This window comes from Pseudophryne corroboree, chromosome 11 (assembly GCF_028390025.1).
Source record: "Pseudophryne corroboree isolate aPseCor3 chromosome 11, aPseCor3.hap2, whole genome shotgun sequence".
In the NCBI taxonomy this organism is placed as follows: domain Eukaryota; kingdom Metazoa; phylum Chordata; class Amphibia; order Anura; family Myobatrachidae; genus Pseudophryne; species Pseudophryne corroboree.
In genome coordinates this window covers 149,033,353-149,059,796 of record NC_086454.1, presented here as the reverse complement: position 1 = coordinate 149,059,796, position 26,444 = coordinate 149,033,353, and the positions used below count along the sequence as shown (strand labels likewise).

The following is a 26,444-nucleotide window of genomic DNA, read 5'->3' as shown; positions in this document are numbered from 1 at the left end:
GTCGGCACTGTTTTATGCTATGTATTACATTATATATTGGGTCATTTAGTGCTATCACTGGCAAAGACTATGAGGCGTAAAATGACCAAAACTGTCCTGCAAATTATTCACTTCATTCTGCATTTGGTGTAAAATGTTATCTATCACCTCAGCAGATTATGGAGGAGTTAGTTACAAAAGGAGTCATTTTGAAATACTTTATATATAAGGCATGGTGCTTCAACGTATGAATAAACACCTTGTCCAGAAAAAACTGTAGTGCCGCTGCCAACCATTATGATTCCAGATAGTAAGTAGGTCCAATACCTGTATACATTATGAATAATGGTGGCAATATGGATTATTTGCACAGTAGCCAAACTGTCACAATAAAACCAACAAAATTCACTTTGCTTCACCGTTCCAGGGAAGAGAGATTCCACACTCTGCCTCACCTGCCATAGACGGCCTCACCTGCCATTGACTGCCTCACCTGCCATAGACAGCCTCACCTCCATAGACTTTTTACTCCAGAGTTTTGACTATAAAATTGATTAGAATAAAACAAAGAAGATATTTCTAATATATTCTTTGTATTTTTAATATACTTTATATAGTCAAAACCCCGGCGTATATTAGAATGCAAGGATAGGCTCTGCCTCACTTCACCGCACGTTGCTGCATAACAGAAGCTGCATTCTTGATTATGCCCCTAGTATTCTACAAGACACCTCCATATCTCTGGATGACAAGGTAGCGATCACCACCACTGCCCACTCAAGTTAACCCCACAAGACTTGAGGCTGTAACTATTTGTAAATTTTTTACATTGTGTTCTATCATTTTGTTAGGCTTATGTTATTCCGCTCATTTTTATATTTTTGTTAGAATTTCACAGATCCTACAGTATATGACTGTATTCTACACACTGTGTAATCTGTAGTTAATTATATCCATATCTTTGCAAACAGTTGACTCCTGTTTCCCTGCATTGTTTTTGGCACTGCCCGTTGTAGTAACGGTAGGCAGCAATGCTTGGTGTCAGGTTCTGTGTATATGACAAAATCACTGTGACAGTCATTTATCATTTTTTCCTTCTGGCTTTCTTCCTGATATATTCTGCCCATTAACTGAATATATGTTATATATATTCAGTTAATTGGCAGAATATATCACATATTTATGGGGCTCACTGCGCGGGGTAATTCCATAGCTCTGGGCACTTACCCCAGGAGCAATGGGTTAGTACTTGTTTGCTGCGGCCTTACCCCACGTGGAAGTGGGCAAGTGATTTAATAGCTCTGAGCTGCAGCCACATAATAAATCCTACGACTAATTGAATGTGCCACTAAGAGGACCTAAAGCTGTTTATACACTATCTATATATTTATATATGTTATATTTTTAATCTTCACAACATAAAATTAATGGAGAATTAGCTCGGCAAAGGAAGTTGAAAGTTTGCAATAAAATATAACAGTTATGCATTGATGACCTCTGACTCCACTCCCTAATAAGCACTCTCGTACATCTCTGAATAGCTTTGCAGCACATTAAAAATAAATTGCCACATTCATGGTTCTGCTGTGACTTGTTGTGGTTGAACCTCATTAGTAAATCACATCAGTCTTTTATGTCACTACAACATCGTCAGTGATCACTACATCCACGTACCACAGATTCTGTGTGATGGATCAGAGGGCAGATTTGTTGTGTACAAAGTGACATTTTTGCAGACAGTCTGGCTACTATGTGTTAAGATCATATCTGTAATAGGGGAAAAGTCCTATGTTGTTTATAGAGGAAAGGGTATCAGATACAGGGAAGAGACTGTGGGGGAAGGTGAGGGTTGAGAGGGTATAAAGAGGCCACTAAGAGACAGACAATGGTAGGATAAATACATTTAAAAAATGACTAAGTGGCGTAAGAGAATAATGATATGTGTACTATCTGTATTAAGTTCTAAAGTGTCTGTTTTTAACCTAATTAGAACCCTATTGTGTTTCTTCTTTTTGCAGCTCTCAGTGTCTCAAACTCCACAGGCCCAGAAATTAGAAGGTAATATATGCATGACTTTATGTTTTATAACATACATCTGACAGTACTTTATCTTCATTATACCTTCCAGTAAGGGTTGAAATAAGGGTGTAGGGCATGAAGCTGCATTGGTAGCAATAATTGGGCAGGAGAACCATCGTTATTTCTGCTTCCACTTATCTGTCATGTTATATACACAGATAGTGTACAGATATCTGTCACTGTAATACACACACTGCTGTCACTTTAACACTTTCAGTTATCTGGTACTGTGATACACAACCATCTGTCACTTTAATGATGATAAAGCATTCATCAGTCACATACTGTTATCTGTGGCATGTAGGGACAGATGTTAGGGGGGAAATAAAGGTCTTTCTAGTGCTTTTAAAAAATGTCCTCATTGAGGCAAAATGATGACTTGAGTATTTCCTGTCCGTCCTTGGATTGTTTTAATTAGTGATTTGTTTTCTGACACCACTTTATTGTTGAATGTATAGGAAGTGGCTTCTTACACTGTACTTGCTGAAGACCACTCACTGGGAACCTAATATTCCTGAGAGCCTTGGACCAGTATAAGATTTCAAAATAAATAAATTACATTTATACCCCTTTCACTAAAAATCTAGGTTCACCCTGGGTTATTGAACACAGTTTCAGGCTGTGTCACAGTTGCTTGAAACCGTGTTCACACTGCAGGCTGGACCTGGGTTATTACTGGGTCATCCCTTTGCCGGAGCTTGGAGATGACATCATCTCCATGCCCTGGTGATCCGGCTCTCTGCTACTTTTAGCATGAATTAGTGCTAGGGAGGCCAATCCCGGGCCATTTTTTCAGTTCCGGATATCAGGATTGAAAAATGGCCAATCCTGGGATTCCCAGAATCCTCGGGATTGGCATTTCCCTGTGTGGCCGCCCCACACACATAACTCACCATACACCGTGGGGGTGGGGCTGGTGGAACGCTTCAACTGCTCTCTCCCGTTGGCTCCCAGTAGCGTGTGACGGCACAGAGTGACCTCTGATGCAATGCTGATCCCTCAATCCCCGGGATTAGAGCTTCCAATCCCGGGATTGAATCCCTGACATTTTTGGCGCTAATTCCCGGGATCCCGCTGATCTCGATCCCGGGATTGGCCACCCTAATTAGTGCACTTTCAACTGAAGACTACCTGGGTCAAATTCCCAGGGCACTGAACCCATATAGTCCCTTTCACACCAAGCTAAGACCCGGGTTGCCCTGGCAAAATCCTGAGTCAGATGTTTGGTGTGAAAGGGGTATCATTGTGCATATCTCCCAATGTTAGAGGTCTGCATCTTGTGGCAAGAGGTGTAGCCACACACCCAGGGGCTTGCCAACTGCCTCTTGTCTGGTGGTGGTCCCCTTCCTGTAAACTTTTAGCTCCCCAGCAATCGGGACAATGCAGTCCTCATTGTTACAGTGGGACAGAAACCTCAAATAGTCACTGTCCCACTGAAATTGGGATGTTGCGAGGGATGATTGGGCAAGGATTTAAAATACTGCAACAGAGATGGCTCCAATGCTTTCAACAGAGTAAGTAGAGCAGTCCGCATCTAAACAAAGCTGCAGAATAAGGACACCTGACCGTTTTCAATTTAGCTACTAAGACAGGTGACTTCTATATATTGTATATACGAGGAAAGGGGATGTAGTTAATATCCCGGCGGTCAGGATCCCACCGGTCAGAATACCAACACAGAGATCCCGGGAACCGAAAATGCCGACAGCTGTGCCAGGGCTATTCCCGCTTGTGGGTGTCCACAACACCCATAGAGTGGAAATAAAACCTGTGGCGAGCCACCGAGCCCACAGGGACTTTCTAGCGCTCACCCCGCTGCCGGCATTCTGGCGTCTGAATTCTGACCGCCGGGATCTCAGCTGCTGGGATTCCGTACCCAAACCAAGAAAAATAATGATAGCTGTGTAATGCTGCCTATGAGAAAAGGATTCTTCACATACATCCTTAGTGTACATAAATCATACTGTAAATAAAGATTTCTCAAAATGGCGCGATCACATAAACAAGATAAATAGCCCTTACTCTAAAGAATAGTTCCGTGTGTGATAGGTAAAAAATACGATCCCTTTATTGGAAGCTTGTCCTCTTTGATTTCAATAAGCCAATAATGTCATCAAGCATTAAGGCGCATCCACAATTTCCTTCCCCAATAACGATGATTAATATCTCAAAGATAAAAGAAGGGGGGACATAGGGCAGCATTGCCTAGCAGTAGAACAAAATTTGTTTTTTACATCACACTTACAATAAAAAATAGATTAAAAGCATTGAACTATAAATACATGTGGTTAGGGGTTCATAAGTGCTCTGACTCCAAAAAGTTACACTCCCAGATGGTATACAGGATGGGGGTCCAGAGTCCCGGGACATGTACTAAGCAGTGAAAAAAGTGGAGAAGTTTCCCACGTCAACCAACCAGCTGCTCTGTATACTTTTATAGTATGCAAATTCTAAATGTAACATCAATGCTGATTGGTTGGCATGGCAACTTCTCCACTGGCTCACTTCTCTACTTTTATCACTGCTTAGTTGTGTATCTCCCCCAAATCCTCCTTAGGATAACGTGATGGCAGCTGCAATAACCTGTTGTTTTGATCATCAGCCTAAAACTTTTCGGACTAAGCAGTCCTTCATCAGAAGCATCTATTCACCACCCAACTGTCCCCTAAGCCCTCCCCCCCCCCCCCTTCCCAGCAGGACACTGCAGTTGGGACGGGAGGTATGTTATTGTAAGGGTATTCGTATGTAAAATGCAAAAAAGTATGTTATAATCAACTCCATTACTCTTGTCATGACTGGGATTGGGGATCTTATCTGGGAAATTAGGCAAGTACTGTATGCTGTAAGTAGACAAGTGCCAGTTTGATAACCAATATTACTGATTAGTTTAATTAAATAAATGTGATTGCAGTCTGGAATATTGCTCTAATCTCATGCAGCCACAAAGGGGTGTAGTATGGTATGCCGGCGGCCGGGCTCCCGGTGACCAGCATACCGGCGCCGGAATCCCGACCGCCGGCATACCGACAGCTGGGCGAGCGCAAATGAGCCACTTGCGGGCACGGTGGCGCGCGTATCTATTCTCCCTCCAGGGGGATCATGGACCCCAGGAGGGAGAAAAGGTGTCGGTATGCCGGGTGTTGGGATACTGTGCGCCGGGATCACAACAGTCGGCAAACTGAAGACCACCCGCCACAAAGGGTAAGCAATAATTAATATAAGAAAAATGTTCTCCTCCTTAAAGTAAATAAACAGCTCATATTGACGACATTATTGTGGCTGTTTCTCGACACCCTAGCCAAGGCTTCCGCCTCCCCCCAAAACCACACACCTGTACCCAATGGAGGTAGCTTCTCAGAATGTCATAGAAGTTCATCAGCTGCCATCTGCATTAAGTATAACAAGAATGCATCTTTCAGAGTTATCCTTAATTTTGTCAGAAGCAGACTCAGGGCTGCCCCGCCAGATCATGACACCCTAGGCAGCTGTCTAAAGCTGCCTAATGGTAGAGCCGACCCTGACTATAAGTGCAAGTATACACTTTCACCAACGTTCATGATGGTGCTGGTATAGTAGCTCTACAAGCGGAAGCATGTAATATTTGTAGACTGTCAGTGCATGCTGGCACTTGTAGTGCAACAATATATGGTCTTTCTACTTTGAAACGTTTTAATCTTGGCCCTCAATGGCCAGAGTGACCAGGAGCAGGCCAGTGTTCATCTCTCACACAGGCCTAGAGTTGCAAGCCACCACACATAAGATGCAGTTAGAGATTTTGCCCTCAATAAGAATAAATAATGATACATGATGCAATTTGGATGTGATCCAGAGCATGGCAGTCCACAAGCCGCACAATAAACACCGTCCGGTCTTTCTTTTTATACCCATATGCTCTATATTATCATTCTCAGTTCAGCTCTCTGTGCTTCCCCTTTCCAATGTCCATGGTCCAGGGGCCACTGTAAAAGTCAGGAGAAGGCACACCAGCGTGGTCTGGCTCATAGTGTGAGTAACAATTACTCTATCTGCTTTGGCGTCCACAGGGGCAGCTGCTGTATAATCTGCGTCCATCCCTGAACTATCTTCTTTAATATATCTCCCCCTGAGTTTGGGAACCACTGAGCTACAGTAGACCGTTCTGAAGAATAGAATCCTCTTACAAGTCCTTAAAATTGGTTCTCATTTCAGAATTTAAGATAACTGGATTTTTATTTTTGTTTTTTTTTGGCTAAGAACAAGCAATCTGTCTTCCTACATGACTTTGCAAAGCTTTACTGTAATAACTTGATCAACACTATAAATGTCATGTTTTATCTTGTCTTGGGAACACTTGCCCATGTGAAACAATAACAGAACGGTGGTGGTGGTGTGTGTTGCAGGGAGCTCCTGGGATGATATATATAACCGCAGTAAGTGCCAGCCTCGTTGGGTCCTTCTTAATCTACTCACTGAGTTTCCGCAGTTCTCAGACTACTTCTTCTTGCCGTCATGTGTGTTGGTCCAACGTTGCGCTGGCTGCTGCCTGGATGAAACACAGGGTTGCTTTCCCTTGGAGACCGGCAGCATCCATATGCAGGTGATTTTGATAATAACCCTTCCATTTTGCACAATCGTTATGTTCTGTTATGGTGATAACCCTAATGAGGATGTGTTCAGAATGCCGACAGTGGGATCCCGAAGGTTAGAATCCCGATGGTAAGTATTGGGGTTAGGCACTAGGGGCAGGGTTAGGGTTAGGCTGCGGGCACACACACACGCACACACACACACACACACACACACACACACACACACACACACACACACAAAAACAAACATTTGGGTTAGGCTGAGGGGTATGGTTAAGATACTTACCAAGATCCATCCAGATTTTGACTATTGGGATGCTGGTGGTGGCATCCTGACCATCGGGATCCTCACTGCCGGGATTTCGTACCCAACCCCTGTTACGTTGCTGCAGGGAATTGGTCCGGCCAACGTAGGTGTGACTGGACTGTTTTGGGGCGGCTACGTGACGTCACACTCTTTTTAGCAGAGTCTGCAATCCGACTTGAATAACCCCTATAACCTGTACCAAGGGGACAGACACTGGATTCCTGGATATATACACCTAAGAAGTTTTTATATTATTCTAGTCATGCCTTCAAGTTTGGTTTACTGTATTTTGTTATTAGGGCTACTGTATACTTACTACATGATCAGTTGAATAATGTTAATTCTACTTGTGGCTAAGATAACTGGTGGAATAGTCCCCACTTTTCCCAAATGTCACTAAGAAACTAGAAGCAGGGATCTATCTGTAAGACATATATCTGGATATTTAACGTTGTCTTTTCAAAAGGAATTCTTAGCTAATGGTTTTCCTTAGTAAACCGTATCCCATATATTTTGACTGTGGTGGCAGTAGCATTGCTATATACTGTAAACATAATATTCTGTATATAAATAATAGATAGTTTTATAACACACATTGCTTATGAACTGCTGTCCATTTAGAACTCGTGTATTTGAATGCTCTCAAAAGGTACTGATGGAGATTGGAGGCATAACACAGCAGCCATTAGAAAGGGAGTGCTGACCATAATGGAAAGATAATAATATTCCCTTGCTTTGGGCCCTGAGCAGTCAGTGCTTGTTTTTCATAATGGGTATGAGAATATGAGCCAGTAATAATGTACATTTAACACCCTTAGGACTAAGATCTGCATAATACATCACAAAACAAATTCTTATTTTTCAGGTTTATAAGAAAAAATTGCCCAAACCTGAATTGACCGAAATCTCTGTTACTCAGCACATGAAGTGTGAATGCAGGTAAATAAAACACAATATGGGTCATCTCCAAAACTAGACATGCGGGTAACAATGTACCTTAAAGATTGACCAGGTGTTGTACTATGTTACTAATATTAATAATATTGTGCCACTTACATTCCAAACAGAAATCCTATTGTTATAAACATTTTGGCGCATATGTAATAGGGTCAGAGTTTGTCAGAGGTGCAGGATGCCGGACGATCTCAGACTTTTTTTTCTTAAAGGGGCAATCACTTACAAGGCAAAACCATGACTTGTAAATGATCGCTAAGTGTATCCGTCCGTGTGTTTGAGATATGTCTGTGAACTGTACTCATTGGCCTAGACTTATATACAGCTGTGGTGGTTTTAATAAACAAATAAAGAGTATTTAAAAAAATAAAATTTAGACCCAAAGAACCGCCTTTGGGAGATAGTGATGTAGGTTTTACCCAGAGATCTAAAGGATTGGCTGAGTGAGAAATTGGGAAGGACAGATGCAATGCAGTTGGGTTCCAGAAGTGTTACACCATTTGCACCAATTTATATAACATGTACATACAAATAACGGGTAAAAACAACATTATGATACCAATATGATGAATGGCTTGTGTTGTACTTGTTGGTCTTAGCGTGCAGCCTATAGGGTTGTATGACTATGCAGTCCCTTTTGATCACTTCTCACAGTACTGCTACATTATATATATATATATATATATATACCGTATATACTCGAGTATAAGTCGACCCGAATATAAGCCGAGGCACCTAATTCTACCACAAAAACCTGGGAAAACTTATTGACTCGAGTATAAGCCTAGGGTGGGAAATGCAGCTCTAGCCGTACACAGCCCTCAGTGCCAGATATGCCCTCATAGTGCCAGATATGCCCCCACAGTGCTGCCAGATATGCCCCCACAGTGCTGCCAGATATGCCCCCACAGTGCTGCCAGTTATGCCCCCACAGTGCTGCCAGATATGCCCCCACAGTGCTGCCAGATATGCCCCCACAGTGCTGCCAGATATGCCCCCACAGTGCTGCCAGATATGCCCCCACAGTGCTGCCAGATATGCCCCCACAGTGCTGCCAGATATGCCCCCACAGTGCTGCCAGATATGCCCCCACAGTGCTGCCAGATATGCCCCCACAGTGCTGCCAGATATGCCCCCACAGTGCTGCCAGATATGCCCCCACAGTGCTGCCAGTTATGCCCCCACAGTGCTGCCAGATATGCCCCCACAGTGCTGCCAGATATGCCCCCACAGTGCTGCCAGTTATGCCCCCACAGTGCTGCCAGTTATGCCCCCACAGTGCTGCCAGATATGCCCCCACAGTGCTGCCAGATATGCCCCCACAGTGCTGCCAGATACGTTCCCTCCCCAAGTGCCAGGTATGCCCCACAGTGCTGTTACTTACCCCTCCGTCGATCCCGCGCTGTCTTCTGGAGGGACACGAAGCACACAGCGTGCGCGGCTCTCCTGTGTCCCTCCTGCATCTTCGGCGGCCGCGGCGGGTCTATTATAGGAAGTGCCGGTTCGTGATCAGAGGTCACGAACGGGTATTTCCTGTAATAGAACCGCCGCTGCTGCCGCCGGAGATGCAGGAGGGACACAGGAGCGCCGCGCGCTGTGCGCTCCATGTCCCTCCTTCACACTGCTCTGCCTCTGCCTGCACTGACTCGAGTATAAGCCGAGGTGGCTTTTTCAGCACAAAAAAAAGTGCTGAAAAAGTCGGCTTATACTCGAGTATATACGGTATATATACATACACACACACACACACACACACACACACACACACACACACACACCAACAACAACAACAACAACAACAACAGGGTGCACACCATAGTGAGTTTTAGAAGCAATAAGATTTAACAGCAGCACACATATAATCTAACATCAAAGTTTAAGAAAAGCAGAATCAACCTCTTCAACTTTGATGAAAGTGTGTATGGGTGCTGCTATTAAATGTTATTGCTTCTAAATGCACTACGGTGCTCACCTTGTTGTTCTTTTCATAGAAATTTCCAAGCGACTCCTTAAAAGGAGGAACATTTCTAAGGGAGCTGCAAGTAATGATTGAGAACTATATATATATATATATATATATATATATAGAAAAATAAGATTTTACTTACCGATAAATCTATTTCTCGTAGTCCGTAGTGGATGCTGGGGACTCCGTCAGGACCATGGGGAATAGCGGCTCCACAGGAGACAGGGCACAAAAGTAAAAGCTTTAGGATCAGGTGGTGTGCACTGGCTCCTCCCCCTATGACCCTCCTCCAAGCCTCAGTTAGGATACTGTGCCCGGACGAGCGTACACAATAAGGAAGGATTTTGAATCCCGGGTAAGACTCATACCAGCCACACCAATCACACTGTACAACCTGTGATCTGAACCCAGTTAACAGCATGATAACAGCGGAGCCTCTGAAAAGGTGGCTCACAACAATAATAACCCGATTTTTGTAACAATAACTATGTACAAGTATTGCAGACAATCCGCACTTGGGATGGGCGCCCAGCATCCACTACGGACTACGAGAAATAGATTTATCGGTAAGTAAAATCTTATTTTCTCTGACGTCCTAGTGGATGCTGGGGACTCCGTCAGGACCATGGGGATTATACCAAAGCTCCCAAACGGGCGGGAGAGTGCGGATGACTCTGCAGCACCGAATGAGAGAACTCCAGGTCCTCTTTAGCCAGGGTATCAAATTTGTAGAATTTTACAAACGTGTTCTCCCCCGACCACGTAGCTGCTCGGCAGAGTTGTAATGCCGAGACCCCTCGGGCAGCCGCCCAGGATGAGCCCACCTTCCTTGTGGAATGGGCCTTGACAGATTTAGGCTGTGGCAGGCCTGCCACAGAATGTGCAAGTTGAAATGTGCTACAAATCCAACGAGCAATCGTCTGCTTAGAAGCAAGAGCACCCAGTTTGTTGGGTGCATACAGGATAACAGCGAGTCAGTTTTCCTGACTCCAGCCGTCCTGGAAACCTATATTTTCAGGGCCCTGACAACATCTAGCAACTTGGAGTCCTCCAAGTCCCTAGTAGCCGCAGGTACCACAATAAGCTGGTTCAGGTGAAACGCTGACACCACCTTAGGAAGAAACTGGGGACGAGTCCGCAGCTCTGCCCTGTCCGAATGGACAATCAGATATGGCTATTGTGAGACAAAGCCGCCAATTCTGACACTCGCCTGGCCGAGGTCAGGGCCAACAGCATGGTCACTTTTCATGTGAGATATTTCAAATCCACAGATTTGAGCGGTTTAAAATGTGATTTGAGGAATCCCAGAACTACGTTGAGATCCCACAGTGCCACTGGAGGCACAAAAAGGGGGTTGTATATGCAATACTCCCTTGACAAACTTCTGGACTTCAGGAACTGAAGCCAATTCTTTCTGGAAGAAAATTGACAGGGCCGAAATTTGAACCTTAATGGACCCCAATTTGAGGCCCATAGACACTCCTGTTTGCAGGAATTGCAGGAATCGACCGAGTTGAAATTTCTTCGTGGGGCCTTCCTGGCCTCACACCACGCAACATATTTTCGCCACATGTGGTGATAATGTTTTGCGGTCACCTCCTTCCTGGCTTTGACCAGGGTAGGAATGACCTCTTCCGGAATGCCTTTTTCCCTTAGGATCTGGCGTTCCACCGCCATGCCGTCAAACGCAGCCGCGGTAAGTCTTGGAACAGACCTGGTACTTGCTGAAGCAAGTCCCTTCTTAGCGGCAGAGGCCATGAGTCCTCTGTGAGCATTTCTTGAAGTTCCGGGTGCCACGTCCTTCTTGGCCAATCCGGAGCCACGAGTATAGTTCTTACTCCTCTACGTCTTATAATTCTCAGTACCTTGGTTATGAGAAGCAGAGGAGGGAACACATACACCGACTGGTACACCCACGGTGTTACCAGAACGTCCACAGATATTGCTTGAGGGTCTCTTGACCTGGCGCAATACCTGTCCAGTTTTTTGTTCAGGCGGGACGCCATCATGTCCACCTTTGGTCTTTCCCAACGGTTCACAATCATGTGGAATACTTCCCGATGAAGTCCCCACTCTCCCGGGTGGAGGTCGTGCCTGCTGAGGAAGTCTGCTTCCCAGTTGTCCACTCCCGGAATGAACACTGCTGACAGTGCTATCACATGATTTTTCGCCCAGCGAAGAATCCCTGCAGTCTCTGCCATTGCCCTCCTGCTTCTTGTGCCGCCCTGTCTGTTTACGTGGGCGACTGCCGTGATGTTGTCCCACTGGATCAATACCGGCTGACCTTGAAGCAGAGGTCTTGCTAAGCTTAGAACATTGTAAATTGCCCTTAGCTCCAGTATATTTATGTGGAGAGAAGTCTCCAGACTTGATCACACTCCCTGGAAATTTTTTCCCTGTGTGACTGCTCCCCAGCCTCTCAGGCTGGCATCCGTGGTCACCAGGACCCAGTCCTGAATGCCGAATCTGCGGCCCTTTAGTAGATGAGCACTCTGCAGCCACCGCAGAAGAAACACCCTTGTCCTTGGAGACAGGGTTATCCGCTGATGCATCTGAAGATGCGATCCGGACCATTTTTCCAGCAGATCCCACTGAAAAGTTCTTACGGGAAATCTACCGAATGGAATCGCTTCGTAAGAAGCCACCATTTTTCCCAGGACCCTTGTGCAATGATGCACTGACACTTTTCCTGGTTTTAGGAGGTTCCTGACTAGCTCGGATAACTCCCTGGCTTTCTTCTCCGGGAGAAACACCTTTTTCTGGACTGTGTCCAGAATCATCCCTAGGAACAGCAGACGTGTCGTCGGAAACAGCTGCGGTTTTGGAATATTTAGAATCCACCCGTGCTGTCGTAGAACTACTTGAGATAGTGCTACTCCGACCTCCAACTGTTCTCTGGACCTTGCCCCTATCAGGAGATCGTCCATTTTCTTTGAAGAAGAATCATCATTTCGGCCATTACCTTGGTAAGGACCCGGGGTGCCGTGGACAATCCAACCGGCAGCGTCTGAAACTGATAGTGACAGTTCTGTACCACGAACCTGAGGTACCCTTGGTGAGAAGGGCAAATTGGGACATGGAGGTAAGCATCCCTGATGTCCCGGGACACCATATAGTCCCCTTCTTCCTGGTTCGCTATCACTGCTCTGAGTGACTCCATCTTGATTTGAACCTTTGTATGTAAGTGTTCAACTATTTCAGATTTAGAATAGGTCTCACCGAGCCGTCTGGCTTCAGTACCACAATATAGTGTGGAATAATACCCCTTTCCTTGTTGTAGGAGGGGTACTTTGATTATCACCTGCTGGGAATACAGCTTGTGAATTGTTTCCACTACTGCCTCCCTGTCGGAGGGAGACGTTGGTAAAGCAGACTTCAGGAACCTGCGAGGGGGAGACGTCTCGAATTTCCAATCTGTACCCCTGGGATACTACTTGTAGGATCCAGGGGTCCACTTGCGAGTGAGCCCACTGCGTGCTGAAACTCTTGAGACGACCCCCCCCCACCGCACCTGAGTCCGCTTGTACGGCCCCAGCGTCATGCTGAGGACTTGGCAGAAGCGGTGGAGGGCTTCTGTTTCTGGGAATGGGCTGCCTGCTGCAGTCTTCTTCCCTTTCCTCTATCCCATGGCAGATATGACTGGCCTTTTGCCCGCTTGCCCTTATGGGGACGAAAGGACTGAGGCTGAAAAGACGTTGTCTTTTTCTCCTTTATACGGCAATACTTCCATGTGCCGTTTGGAATCTGCATCACCTGACCACTGTCGTGTCCATAAACAACTTCTGGCAGATATGGACATCGCACTTACTCTTGATGCCAGAGTGCAAATATCCCTCTGTGCATCTCGCATATATAGAAATGCATCCTTTAAATGCTCTATAGTCAATAAAATACTGTCCCTGTCAAGGGTATCAATATTTTCAGTCAGGGAATCCGACCAAGCCACCCCAGCGCTGCACATCCAGGCTGAGGCGATCGCTGGTCGCAGTATAACACCAGTATGTGTGTATATACTTTTTAGGATATTTTCCAGCCTCCTATCAGCTGGCTCCTTGAGGGCGGCCCTATCTGGAGACGGTACCGCCACTTGTTTTGATAAGCGTGTGAGCGCCTTATCCACCCTAAGGGGTGTTTCCCAACGCGCCCTAACTTCTGGCAGGAAAGGGTATACCGCCAATAATTTTCTATCGGGGGAAACCCACGCATCATCACACACTTCATTTAATTTATCTGATTCAGGAAAAACTACAGGTAGTTTTTTCACACTCCACATAATACCCTTTTTTGTGGTACTTGTAGTATCAGAAATATGTAACACCTCCTTCATTGCCCTTAACAAGTAACGTGTGGCCCTAAAGGAAAATACGTTTGTTTCTTCACCGTCGACACTGGAGTCAGTGTCCGTGTCTGTGTCTGTGTCGACCGACTGAGGTAAAAGGACGTTTTAACGCCCCTGACGGTGTTTGAGACGCCTGGACAGGTACTAATTGGTTTGCCGGCCGTCTCATGTCGTCAACCGACCTTGCAGCGTGTTGACATTATCACGTAATTCCTTAAATAAGCCATCCATTCCGGTGTCGACTCCCTAGAGAGTGACATCACCATTACAGGCAATTGCTCCGCCTCCTCACCAACATCGTCCTCATACATGTCGACACACACGTACCGACACACAGCACACACACAGGGAATGCTCTGATAGAGGACAGGACCCCACTAGCCCTTTGGGGAGACAGAGGGAGAGTTTGCCAGCACACACCAAAAACGCTATAATTATACAGGGACAACCTTTATATAAGTGTTTTTCCCTTATAGCAATTTAATATATATAGTCATATCGCCAAATAAGTGCCCCCCCTCTCTGTTTTAACCCTGTTTCTGTAGTGCAGTGCAGGGGAGAGCCTGGGAGCCTTCCCACCAGCATTTCTGTGAGGGAAAATGGCGCTGTGTGCTGAGGAGAATAGGCCCCGCCCCCATTTCGGCGGGCTTCTTCTCCCGTTTTTCTGAGACCTGGCAGGGGTTAAATACATCCATATAGCCCCCAGAGGCTATATGTGATGTATTTTTAGCCAGAATAAGGTACTATCATTGCTGCCCAGGGCGCCCCCCCCAGCGCCCTGCACCCTCAGTGACCGCTGCTATGAAGTGTGCTGACAACAATGGCGCACAGCTGCAGTGCTGTGCGCTACCTTATGAAGACTGAAAAGTCTTCTGCCGCCGGTTTCTGGACCTCTTCACTTTTCGGCATCTGCAAGGGGGTCGGCGGCGCGGCTCCGGGACGAACCCCAGGGTGAGACCTGTGTTCCGACTCCCTCTGGAGCTAATGGTGTCCAGTAGCCTAAGAAGCCAATCCATCCTGCACGCAGGTGAGTTCACTTCTCTCCCCTAAGTCCCTCGATGCAGTGAGCCTGTTGCCAGCAGGACTCACTGAAAATAAAAAACCTAACAAAACTTTTACTCTAAGCAGCTCTTTAGGAGAGCCACCTAGATTGCACCCTTCTCGGCCGGGCACAAAAATCTAACTGAGGCTTGGAGGAGGGTCATAGGGGGAGGAGCCAGTGCACACCACCTGATCCTAAAGCTTTTACTTTTGTGCCCTGTCTCCTGCGGAGCCGCTATTCCCCATGGTCCTGACGGAGTCCCCAGCATCCACTAGGACGTCAGAGAAAAACAATTCCTGAGTGCGCTAAAGTTCTTGTATAGATAGAACGGAAGTCCTTCCAAATGGATATATCTTATACTGTAGAAGATGGGGTTTTCTGGATTCCTACAGTGGATAACCCCTCACCAAAAAGTCACCCAAACAAACAATTAGAATAAAATTATTTAATAACAAAATGAATTCATAAAAAGCCTTATACAGAAGGTCTTATGAACTATTGTACATGAAAAAAAATTATTTTATGATTCCATAGATATCCAGTAGGTGATATGGATGTACGAACTCCCTCACCTCAACAAGGTGTAAACTTGGTACAAGGGAGCGTTATCCTCAACTGGATTACTGATTTGTAGCTGATAAACCCTTAAAAGGAGGAACATTTCTAAGGGAGCTGCAAGTAATGATTGAGAACTATATATATATATATATATATATATATATATATATATACGTAGTGTATGGATCGGCACCCTACCTGTACAGCTTAAATGTTGTGGTGCCTTCCGGAAGCAGTATACAAACTTTAAAGGAGTCCAACAGGCAGCGGCACTTGGAGACTGTAGATTCAGAAGTGCAAAAAAGTGTGTTTATTCCATCACATATTCCAACATTTCAGGGCCGTGACGCCCCTTTGTCAAGGTTGACAAAGTGGCATTATGGCCCCGAAACGTCGGAATATGTGATGGAATTTTATATATATATATATATATATATATATGCATCCTCCAATTTAAGGCACTTTGCAGACTTCTTAGTGAACAATCACTCCATGACACAAACTTGTGTGCAACGTTTCGGCTTTAAAAGCCGTTTTCAAGCAGCATGGTCATAAGCAGCATATTGAACAAAATACAGTTTATATACCCTTACCTGTTCCACGGACACCACGGGCTCCCTCCCGCCTCCGTCCGCGCTGATCCGACATCCGGGTATGACGTCTTGACCCATCCGCTTCCGCTGCTCTAGGGTTTCCATAGCAACCCGTGGTTACTAACAACGACGTCGGTTGCCAAGCTCCCCTTACGGACAGCGCGTCACAGTGTTCAGACCTCAATCCTTTGTCATCAACAGCGTTGTCTCATTGGCCGGGTATGGATGCCTTTATGGGTCTATGGAAGCAAAACCATACACAAAGAAGTGATAAAACAATACATATAACAAAGAATACTAACAATAATAAAAGTTAAAAACAAGTTGGAGCTCCACATATAAATATGTAAATACAAATTTATCAAAATCAGTATTAATAATTCAAAAGCAAACCTCAGAGTTTACTTATTGAAGATACTGTTCCATATTACAAAAAGACATTCAAATTTAATTGATCATTAAGACCCCTCGGTTTCACAGTGTCTAGCATATGGATCCACTTGGCCTCACATTGAAGCAATCTCTTGTGACGATCACCTTGTCTCCCATCATCTGGGATATGGTCAATAATTATATGCCGAAGACTGGCCATGTTATGTCTTGCTTCTTTAAAATGCCTGGCAATCGGCTGATCTGAACCTTTGCCATTGATCGCAGCTCTTATCGCTGATCTATGTAGCGCCATACGCTCTCTACAGGAGCGTATGGTTTTGCCAATATAACATAACCCACAGGGGCACTTAATGAGATAGATGATGTATGAACTTGTGCAAGTTAATGCATGCCGGATCTCATATCTGCGGCCAATATGTGGATGGCAAAAATATTTGCCCGATATCATATGGCTACAGGTGGTACACCCCATACATTTGAAACAACCATTACTCTTACTCTTACTGCCACTTTTCAGTTTCAATTGTCTGGTGAAATCTGAGTGTACCGTCCAGTCTCGCAGAGCCGGCCCTAACCAATATAATGCCCTAGGCAAGATTTTGGCTGGTGCCCCCTAGCACCACCGCTAGTTCTGCCTCTGACTCTGCACCACTTTCCCAGCACCATCACCTCCCACCCATAGCAGTCCTTTTTTTTTGTTTTCCTACCCCTTCTAATTTAAATAATTTAAATAAGAACAGTGTGCTCATTCGGCGCACATCCCAAAAAGGTATGTGTTTTTGCTGGCAAGGGGCATGGCCACACAATAGTACCCCCAATTCAACTTAAGCCTTACAGTAGTGCAACTTTATTCACAATGTATAATGCGATAGTGTCCCATATTCACATTACATCACACAGTAGTATCACTTTACCTTATATACGTTACTGCTCACAGTAGTGCCCCTCATTCACATAACATCATACTGAATTGCTCCTTATTCATGTTACACCACACCATATTGTTCTTTATTCTCATTACACCACACCATATTGCTCTTTATTCACATTAGACCACGCAGTAGTGCCCTTTCTATACGTTACACCACACAGTAGAGCACCTTATACACATAACGCCACACATTAGTAATGCATTTATACACATAATACCACACAGTAATGCCCCTTACACATATGACACATATTAATGTCCTTCTAAACATAATGCGCCTTACACATTATGCCAATCCTTATTAATGCTCTTATACAGATAATTTCCCTTACACATATGCCGCACATTGTTAATGCTCTTATACACATAATGACACACATAATGTCCCTTACATATATGCCGCACATTATTAGTGCCCGTATACACATAATGACACACATAGTGCCCCTTAAACATATGTTACACATTATTAATGCCCTTATACACATAATGACACATAGTTCCTGGCGTGAGTCAACTGGCAGCTCTGCTAACATTGGGTGCCTATTTTTATGAAAATACATCTTATGTGCATTGCTATGTGGCTAGGATACACAAGCAGCTTCTGCTGATTAAAATGATATGCGGCATGCCTATATACTGTGTGCGACTGTGGCTGTATCTGCATACAAAATGCTATACACAGAATATAGGCATGCTGCATATCATTTTAATCAACAGAAGCTGCTTGTGCCCCTGTGGCTAGGATGCACAAGCAGCTTCTGCTGATTAAAATGATATGCGGCATGCCTATATACTGTGTGCGACTGTGGCTGTATCTGCATACAAAATGCTATACACAGAATATAGGCATGCTGCATATCATTTTAATCAGCAGAAGCTGCTTGTGCCCCTAGGCATACCAGATGCCCTAGGCAATTGCCTAGTTTGCCTATGCCTAGGACCGGCTCTGCAGTCTTGTATATTCTTGCTTCTCCGATAACAGTGTCTAATGTTGGTATATTTTAGGCTTTTGATCTCATTCTGTATTACTGCCCACAGATTGGCATTTGCCTCTCTGATTTTGTCATGGGCTACTGTATACTTGTGTGCCCAATTGAGGGTATTCCCAGTACTATGCAAAAGTTTTAGGTACTGTATGTGTGGAAGAAATGCTGCAAAGTAAGAATGCTTTCGAAAATAGAAGTGTTAATAGTTTAATTTTCGCAATTAACAAAATGCAAAAGTGAATGAATAGCAGATAATTATTTTTGAAGCAACCACAGATCTTCTGTGGATGTAGGCCTGCTCTAATTCTTCTGTCTCTGCATGTATTCCAAGACATACTCAATGATGTTGAGATTAGGGCTCTGTGGGCCATATCATCCCTTCCAGGACTCCTTGTTCTTTTTTTACACTGAAGATAGTTCTTAATTATATTGGCTGTATGTTTGGGCTTGTTATCCTATGCAGAATTAATTTGGAGCCAATCAGATGCCTCCCTGATGGTATTGCATGATGGATAAGTACCTGCCTGTATTTTTTCCACACCTGCCTAAAACTTTTGCACACTACTGTATATATTTATATATTTTTGTAGTAAATAAATATTGCATGCATTTGCCCATTTTGTCTAACCCTTTTTCTGCATTGCAGGCCCCATGACAGCGCCACAATGAAGCCTATCAGGTGCAGTAACCAGCTTTACTTATCACTGTATATATATTTTTATTTATTCTGCTGTATTTGTTCACCTACATCAAATTATTATTTAAAGGTAAACATTGAAGTCTGTGCTAAATATTTACCATGTATCAGTTTCACGGTACCATAGATAGGCAAGGCCAGATCATAGTAGCCTGTAGGTAGCGCTAAGGGTATGAGAGTGCAGAGTCCTGTGGGTTAGCATGGTGCCAAGACACTCCAGATGTACATGTAAGAGGGTGGCGGCGGTGCGTGTGGTGGTGCCTGCTTCCGTGCAGGTGTAGTTTCGGTACTCACCAGGCGCCGCTCTCTCTCACCTTCAGGTACCGGAACCTTCAACGGACCTGGCAATCTTCAGTCGGATCCGGACATACCCCAGGGGTGACGGCGACCTTCACCGGTTGGGTGAAAGGTCATCACTGGCACAAAGCCTCAGCCACCCAGATTTCACACACTCGCACTCTCACGTCCGTGAGCAATCCCTATTCCGGCGCTCGGGGACAGACAAGGGACAAACGTACACAGATGCTACTCACCGTTACAAGTCTTGCACTCCGATCTTCTCCACTTACAGGTCCCTGTAAGGAGGTAAAGAGAAAACAGCCGTGCAGGGCCAAGAACTACCCTAGTGTGCGTCCGCTACACTCGCTACATAAACAGAGCCCTCAAACTAGCTTGTGTGGGTGGTGCAACACAACTATGCACAAACTTACAACAAACAGACATTTTGCCCTGCACGGTAACAACATACATCACAATATCGGATTACAAGATCACACGGTGCTGTCCCTTTAAGTACCTGACTCAGAACACCCGGTAGTGGGGGCCGCACAGCTCACCCACCTCCCGTACTTTCTTCTCAGGGGCTCAGGCCGAGCGGACCTGCCTACCTAAACACCTCAGAGTGGCCTGGGCCTAGTGCCCAGTGCCACCTTTATTCACCTCGGGGGCACTTATTCACTGGGCCTAGCGCCCCCTGACTGCACACAGGCCGGAGGCCTGACTTCACCCACGGGCCTAGCGCCCGCCTAACTTGTTGCCCGTTGGGTGACCTGGGCCTAGTGCCCAGGGTCACCTTATATGTACCTAGCGGCCACCAAACTGAACTAGGGCCTAATGCCCTCTAATGCCCCCACAGGCCTATTGCCTGGATTGCTGCTCGGGCCTAATGCCCGCCTACTGCGCCATTTAGGTGGCTTGGGCCTAACGCCCAAACCACCAAACCTAATGGTGACCCCCAAGTTCCTATCTGCGCCACAGGCCTAGTGCCTGAACTGTGCCCCCGGGCCTAATGCCCGTCCCAGATGGTCTAGGGAGGAAAAGGGGAGGGGGTGAGAGTAGCCTCACTGAGGCCTCACCTGATCCGGGGGTCTCCGGCACCCTCTTCTGCCGCTGACCCGTCCTGGCCAGCGGCGCCGCCGTCTCTTCTCCTCGTCCAGCCGCCGCTGGACATCTTCCCGGAGCCTGGAGTCTTCTGGCCTCTTCCGCGGCCACCGGAGCTCTTCAGCGCTCTTCCACGCGCCCGACCTCTTCGGCTCCCGCCTGGCGTCAGACGCCGGGGGCGGGGCCTGTGACGTGGCGAGCGCCGATTGGCTCGCCGCGCCCACCTCCGATTGGCCGGCACCCCGCGAGCCGCGATTGGCTCGCGGGCGGCGCTTCTGATTGCCGCCGCGCCGCTACCCACCGCCGCCGCCAGCCCGGTGCAGGGAAACGTCCGATCCCTGCACCAGACACCCGCCGCCGCCGCACACCCAGCGCTGGGGACAGACAAGCTGCCCCAGCGCTGTCCACCCTCACGCTCTGCAGGGGACACAGATCCCCTGCACACTGTTGTGGTGATGTGCCCTGGGACACAGGGCACATCTCCACATACATACCGCAGCTCTTACAGCCCACCCGGGGGGCACAGAACAGTCTACAGCTCTGCCTGTGGGAACACGGCATTTGTCACATTAACTCACGGCCCATTTGCTCACCTTTACATAGATCCGTGTGCCGCCTGACCAGTTTTATCACATACAGTCTTTGCACAATTTATCCCCATTCAATTTACTGTGTTGAATCATATTTCCTGATTACAGAAAAAAGCTTGATTGACGCAGCTGTATTGTTCCTCTCCTCCAACCCCAAAGCTTAGTGCACACTAGACGAAGTGTGTACCCAGCCGATCTGGACAGTGACGGGACCCTGCATAAACACTTACAAATTCAAGGGGATGATGAAGCAACGGAGGATGTGCATGGCATTGCTAGCAATTTTTCTGTCAGCCCTGCAGCAAGGTCGACCAGAAGACATCGCTAACGATGGCGGGGGTGCCCAATATGTGTCAATGTGAATGGTATGTCGGTCCGATCCGCTGGATCGGCCGACATATCGCCTAGTGACTACCCAGCTTAAATGTAGATGAGCAGCACCCGTCTTGTCACAAGATGACCGCCATCTGTCCTTACTGTTAATGTGTGGAACCCTTTCTTCTGTTATTCATTTAAGTATGCTTTTATATATATATATATATATATATATATATATATAGCAATGGTAATATGGGCGGCACTCATGCAGACTCCACAGCGTGAGTAAGATGATTTACTTTATTACGGCCATAATAAAGTAAATCATCTTACTCACGCTGTGGAGTCTGCATGAGTGCCGCCCATATTACCATTGCTATCTACTTGGGATATTGTATCTCCAACTGGGAAGGCACCTCAGCTGTTGCTGTTATTCTGAGTGGAGTGCCGGGCTGTTTTCCTGTCTGTTCTATATATATATATATATATATATACTTACTGGGCTAAATCTAATAGGTACAAGGTGTATATATATATATATATATACTTACTGGGCTAAATCTAATAGGTACAAGGTGTTTGAAAGTGCAAGATTTCGGACAGTTAGCAGTCAGATATATAATGGCAATTTTACTACGGATAAACCATCCAGCTTTTGCCTTAATAAGCATTGCAGTTTTACATCTGCCTACTAACTCGCTGACATCTCACACTTTGAAAGACCACAACTAATTGTACCTGCCTCTAGTCTTCTCCAAAATTACAGTTTATTTCTTCCATATTAATTTAATTGTACTACCTTATGCCCTTCATAAATACTTTTCTCCCATTTTCCTGTTTTTCTCTGTGGCAGACTCTCTTCTGCTTCAGGTGACAAAAAAACAAAGAAAAGAAGACGAAAAGGGAAGAAAGGAATAAGAAGAACCTCTAAGAACAGCAGGTTTGTAGCCAGAACAATGATGAAGGACGTGTTTCATGCTACTAGCAGCCGGAAGATCATGGGATGTCACATTACAGTGACCAAAGGGGAAGGTTCTGGAGAAAGGAGCCATGTTACTGGGCATTGTACATAAGGCCAGGAACTACAATAATATTGAACTATAGTGAACAACTCAAAATAGTAGTGTGATATACATGACACCCTGTGTAATTTAAATTCTCTGTTAAAAAAAATACCTCAGGAATAATCATCTTCTTCTTCTCTGCCTCAGGTCTAGGTGTCCACCTTGTGACCGGCGAAGGACATTAAACCCTAAAAACTGCAAATGTGTCTGCCACCGGACTGAGGAAATATGTATTAAACGAGGACTGATGCTCAATAAGGAACGCTGCAGGTGACACACTCAGACTCAGCCTCTTGGCTGTCCTACCTTATGCAGGTTGACAGAGAAACTATGAGAAGAATGTACCTTAGAGCAGAAACACACATTGTGGAGTGTTACTCCTATTGCAATTATGACATAAGTCAGACGTACATTGGCTTACGAAATCTATCCAGATTGATACTCAAACGACCAGTTTATAACTGGGCATTCCAATTTGTGTTGCCGATGTGGCCATGGATATTCTGAGGACCCCATACCTAGCATTGTAGGCCATATAGTGCAGGAGCAGTCCTATGACAAGTTCTTGGTCAGCATCACCAACTCAGTTCAAGTTTATTTTTACATTATGAATTTAAAAGATAATAAAGCTATATTGCTGATATTGTGCAATATAAGCTCCTATCATCTAATATCAACCAATAAATCATCTGCATATATTTTCTAGAAAATGTACAGGCTCTGATTGGCTGCTGTGAATTACAGCACCTTTTACTGTGCATCCATTTTCAGTAACTAATTTCCCTTCAGCATATATTTTGCCGGGACTCTAGGTTTTTGGGCACGGTCTATTGAGCGATGGGAAATGTCTCACAAAAATTGGCATATCCACATTGCATCCCATGGTTTCAGTGGGTCAGTGCATGGTATAACTGGTCCCAAGTGTTATACAAGTGCTATGTACTTTGTGACTGTAAGTGCCCCATCACCATTACAGTAACACAAGTTCTCTCATCTTCCGACAGGTGTGAAAAGCCAAGAAGCTGACAGTCTCCTAAGAAATAGAATGATCTCAGTTTCAATGGTTAATTATTCATACGTGGAAGACTCTGCACCATACTGCGTCAGACCTTGGCTCCTCACTGGTGAAACCAGAAAAGTGGCTGGAGAAAATGTACTCTTGAATATCACGGTTACAGTGTACAGTGAGTGTAGACGTGGCAACTGCCACCCCATGGTACACTTAATCACATTGGGTGGCGTATAAAAGGATGACTTGTTGGTGCAGGAACTGTATATCAGGCGTATGGTATGACTGTAACATACATCACTCATGCAGTGGTGGGACGGGTGTAAGCTATGCCTGTATCTTTTATGTATACTGTCCCCATGCCTGCAACAATTTGCTTTTTTTTAAAAGAGAGCATTTTACAGCTGTGACTTCAGGTTTTGGCAAACAAAAAAATATTTTTTATATTCTGTATATTTTGCCAATTTCGAAAAATATGTATAACCATACCATTAAGGCATCTATTAATACAATTTTATTTTAAATTAAGTGTTCATTTACTCTTTGCTTTTTTCCATAAATAATAGCTATAAGTTACATATGTATATGACATACTAAAGGTGCTTGTATGAATATCAAACAAAAAAGCCTTGAATGAACAGATTGGTCCGAGAGCACTGGGCGCAAAGGATAATGGGCCTAATTCAGACCTGATTGCTGCTGTGCGTTTTCGCACAGCAGCGATCAGGTCTGAACTGCGCATGCACTGGCGCCGCAGTGCGCCGGCACATGCCAGACAGCCGGTGGCCATCTCAGCCCTGCGATCACCTCTGCCTGATTGACAGGCAGAGGCGGTCGCTGGGCGGGCCGTTTTAGGGGCATGGTTCAGGCAATGCAGGCGTGCCTGGACCATGCGGGGGCCAGTACGCGGCGGCTGTGTGATGTCACACAGAGCCACTGTGACCCGGACAGCAACGAGTAGCACCCTGCCAACGCGCAGGAGCTGCGCACGTAGGGAGCCACTCGTAAAGTATGTGCAATGCTTTTTTATCTGTGCGGGGGGAACGGGTAGGGCCAGACATGCGGGGTGGACTAACTCTGTGCTGGGCGTCCCCCCGCATGTCTGAGTAACTGATAACTAAACTTTGCACGGCTACGATCAACTCTGAATTAAACCCAATGGCTGTAGCGGGCACCATTACATTTTATTTTATTAAACGTTCTTCCAGAACATACAGATAAGATGCAGCTATCCATATCAGTAAATAGTAACAGCATGTATTGGCCAACTTACCCTGTGCACTAACCCATAATGACCAAATGCGCGCATCTATATATTTAAATGGCTAAGCAATTTTTTTGTGAGAGCAACTACTCCGCAATGACAACACCAGTTTTGATGGCTCAGGTGTCATTGGATAATGTGTGTGATGCAGATGTGCAATAGGGTCGCAGAATTTTGATAAGTGGTCAGGATGTTGAGGAATAAGATGTCAAAGTCGTGATTTTTTTCCCATAGAAGAAGCATTGCGTGGGGGATGCCGTGCGTGCTTTTTCCCTTTGGGTTGTAAATTGTAGCAAAGCCCTTGCCAATTTTTTTCTGCCCTAAATTCAGTCGATACTGTATAATGAATTCTTTGTAACACTATCGGTATACAGTTAACTGTCGGGATACAATAAACTTTGAAGGAATGCATTGTAGAACACACAATACATTGTCTTTTTTTTTGGGGGGGGGGGGGGGGGGGCTTGATTTGGACCAGTGTTGTCGACTAGTTAATCTAATTTGTGCTAACAAGATGGAAACTGATTGCTCAGCAGTTGCTGTGGATTGCAATAGAATTATATATCACTAACGTATTTCACAGTGTTGTACAATGGCAAACACTCTAACACTTCAGTCCTACCGCTGTAGTCAGGAGTAAAGTAATCTACTGGGCAAGTGTGACTTTATATTACATAATGGGGGTTATTTAGAAAAAAAAAAGCAAGTAACTGCAAAACCATGTTGCACTCAGGTGGGGTAACATGTGCAGAGAGAGTTATATTTGGGTGGGTGTGACCAAACTGAAATCTAAATTGCAGTGTAAAAATAAAGCAGCCAATATTTGTGGGCTACATGCAAAAGTAACCACTATTTACCCTGCACAGAAAATTTTTTAAATGTATTTCCTTGGCTTGCATTTCAAAAAGGTTTGTTCCAGGCACAAACCGACGTGCTTTTTCTGCCTTGCTTCCAAATCTGAATCAGTTCCAGTAAGCATCGTGTGTAATTCTCTTTAGGCCCAATTTATGTAGTGCCCATAGCATGTATTTACCTTGCAATTCATGGTATGATATTGATAATAAGTAATATTAACAAAGGCTATATTTATTTACCCGTACATCTTATTAGTCTGTTTCTCTAAGCATGAATCATTTTTCTATCATTTCTCTGTTACCTTATGTATGTATGTATGTATGTATGTATGTATATGTATGTATGTATGTATGTATGTATGTATGTATGTATGTGAAAATTTTATTTATAACTACATTTATCTCTATAAAATATTTTAAAAGATAATGTGTTTTGGGTGTGTTATTGTTACCTAGTGTTATATATGTACAGTATTAATGTGATGCATTAAAACGTATTCACAACTACTAGATGACTAGGGGGTGAATCAGACCTGATAGCAGCTGTGGTGCGTTTTTTTTACGCTCAGC

The 26,444-nt window shown here is 45.0% G+C and overlaps 1 protein-coding gene across 4 annotated transcripts in view; it reads left to right on the top strand.

The window, feature by feature from the left end:
- The window catches only part of VEGFB (vascular endothelial growth factor B), a 62,642-nt gene extending 36,423 nt beyond the window's left edge, over positions 1-26,219 (top strand). For all 4 annotated transcript variants that reach the window (XM_063944947.1, XM_063944945.1, XM_063944946.1 and 1 more), the window contains 7 exons: positions 1,998-2,037; positions 6,438-6,634; positions 7,799-7,872; positions 19,345-19,377; positions 22,537-22,623; positions 22,895-23,017; positions 23,752-26,219. In XM_063944947.1, coding sequence (XP_063801017.1) covers positions 1,998-2,037; positions 6,438-6,634; positions 7,799-7,872; positions 19,345-19,377; positions 22,537-22,623; positions 22,895-23,017; positions 23,752-23,773 — 576 coding nt within the window. In that variant the 3' untranslated portion in view covers positions 23,774-26,219. The remainder of the gene's footprint in view (positions 1-1,997; positions 2,038-6,437; positions 6,635-7,798; positions 7,873-19,344; positions 19,378-22,536; positions 22,624-22,894; positions 23,018-23,751) is intronic.
- The last annotated feature ends 225 nt before the right edge of the window (positions 26,220-26,444 follow it).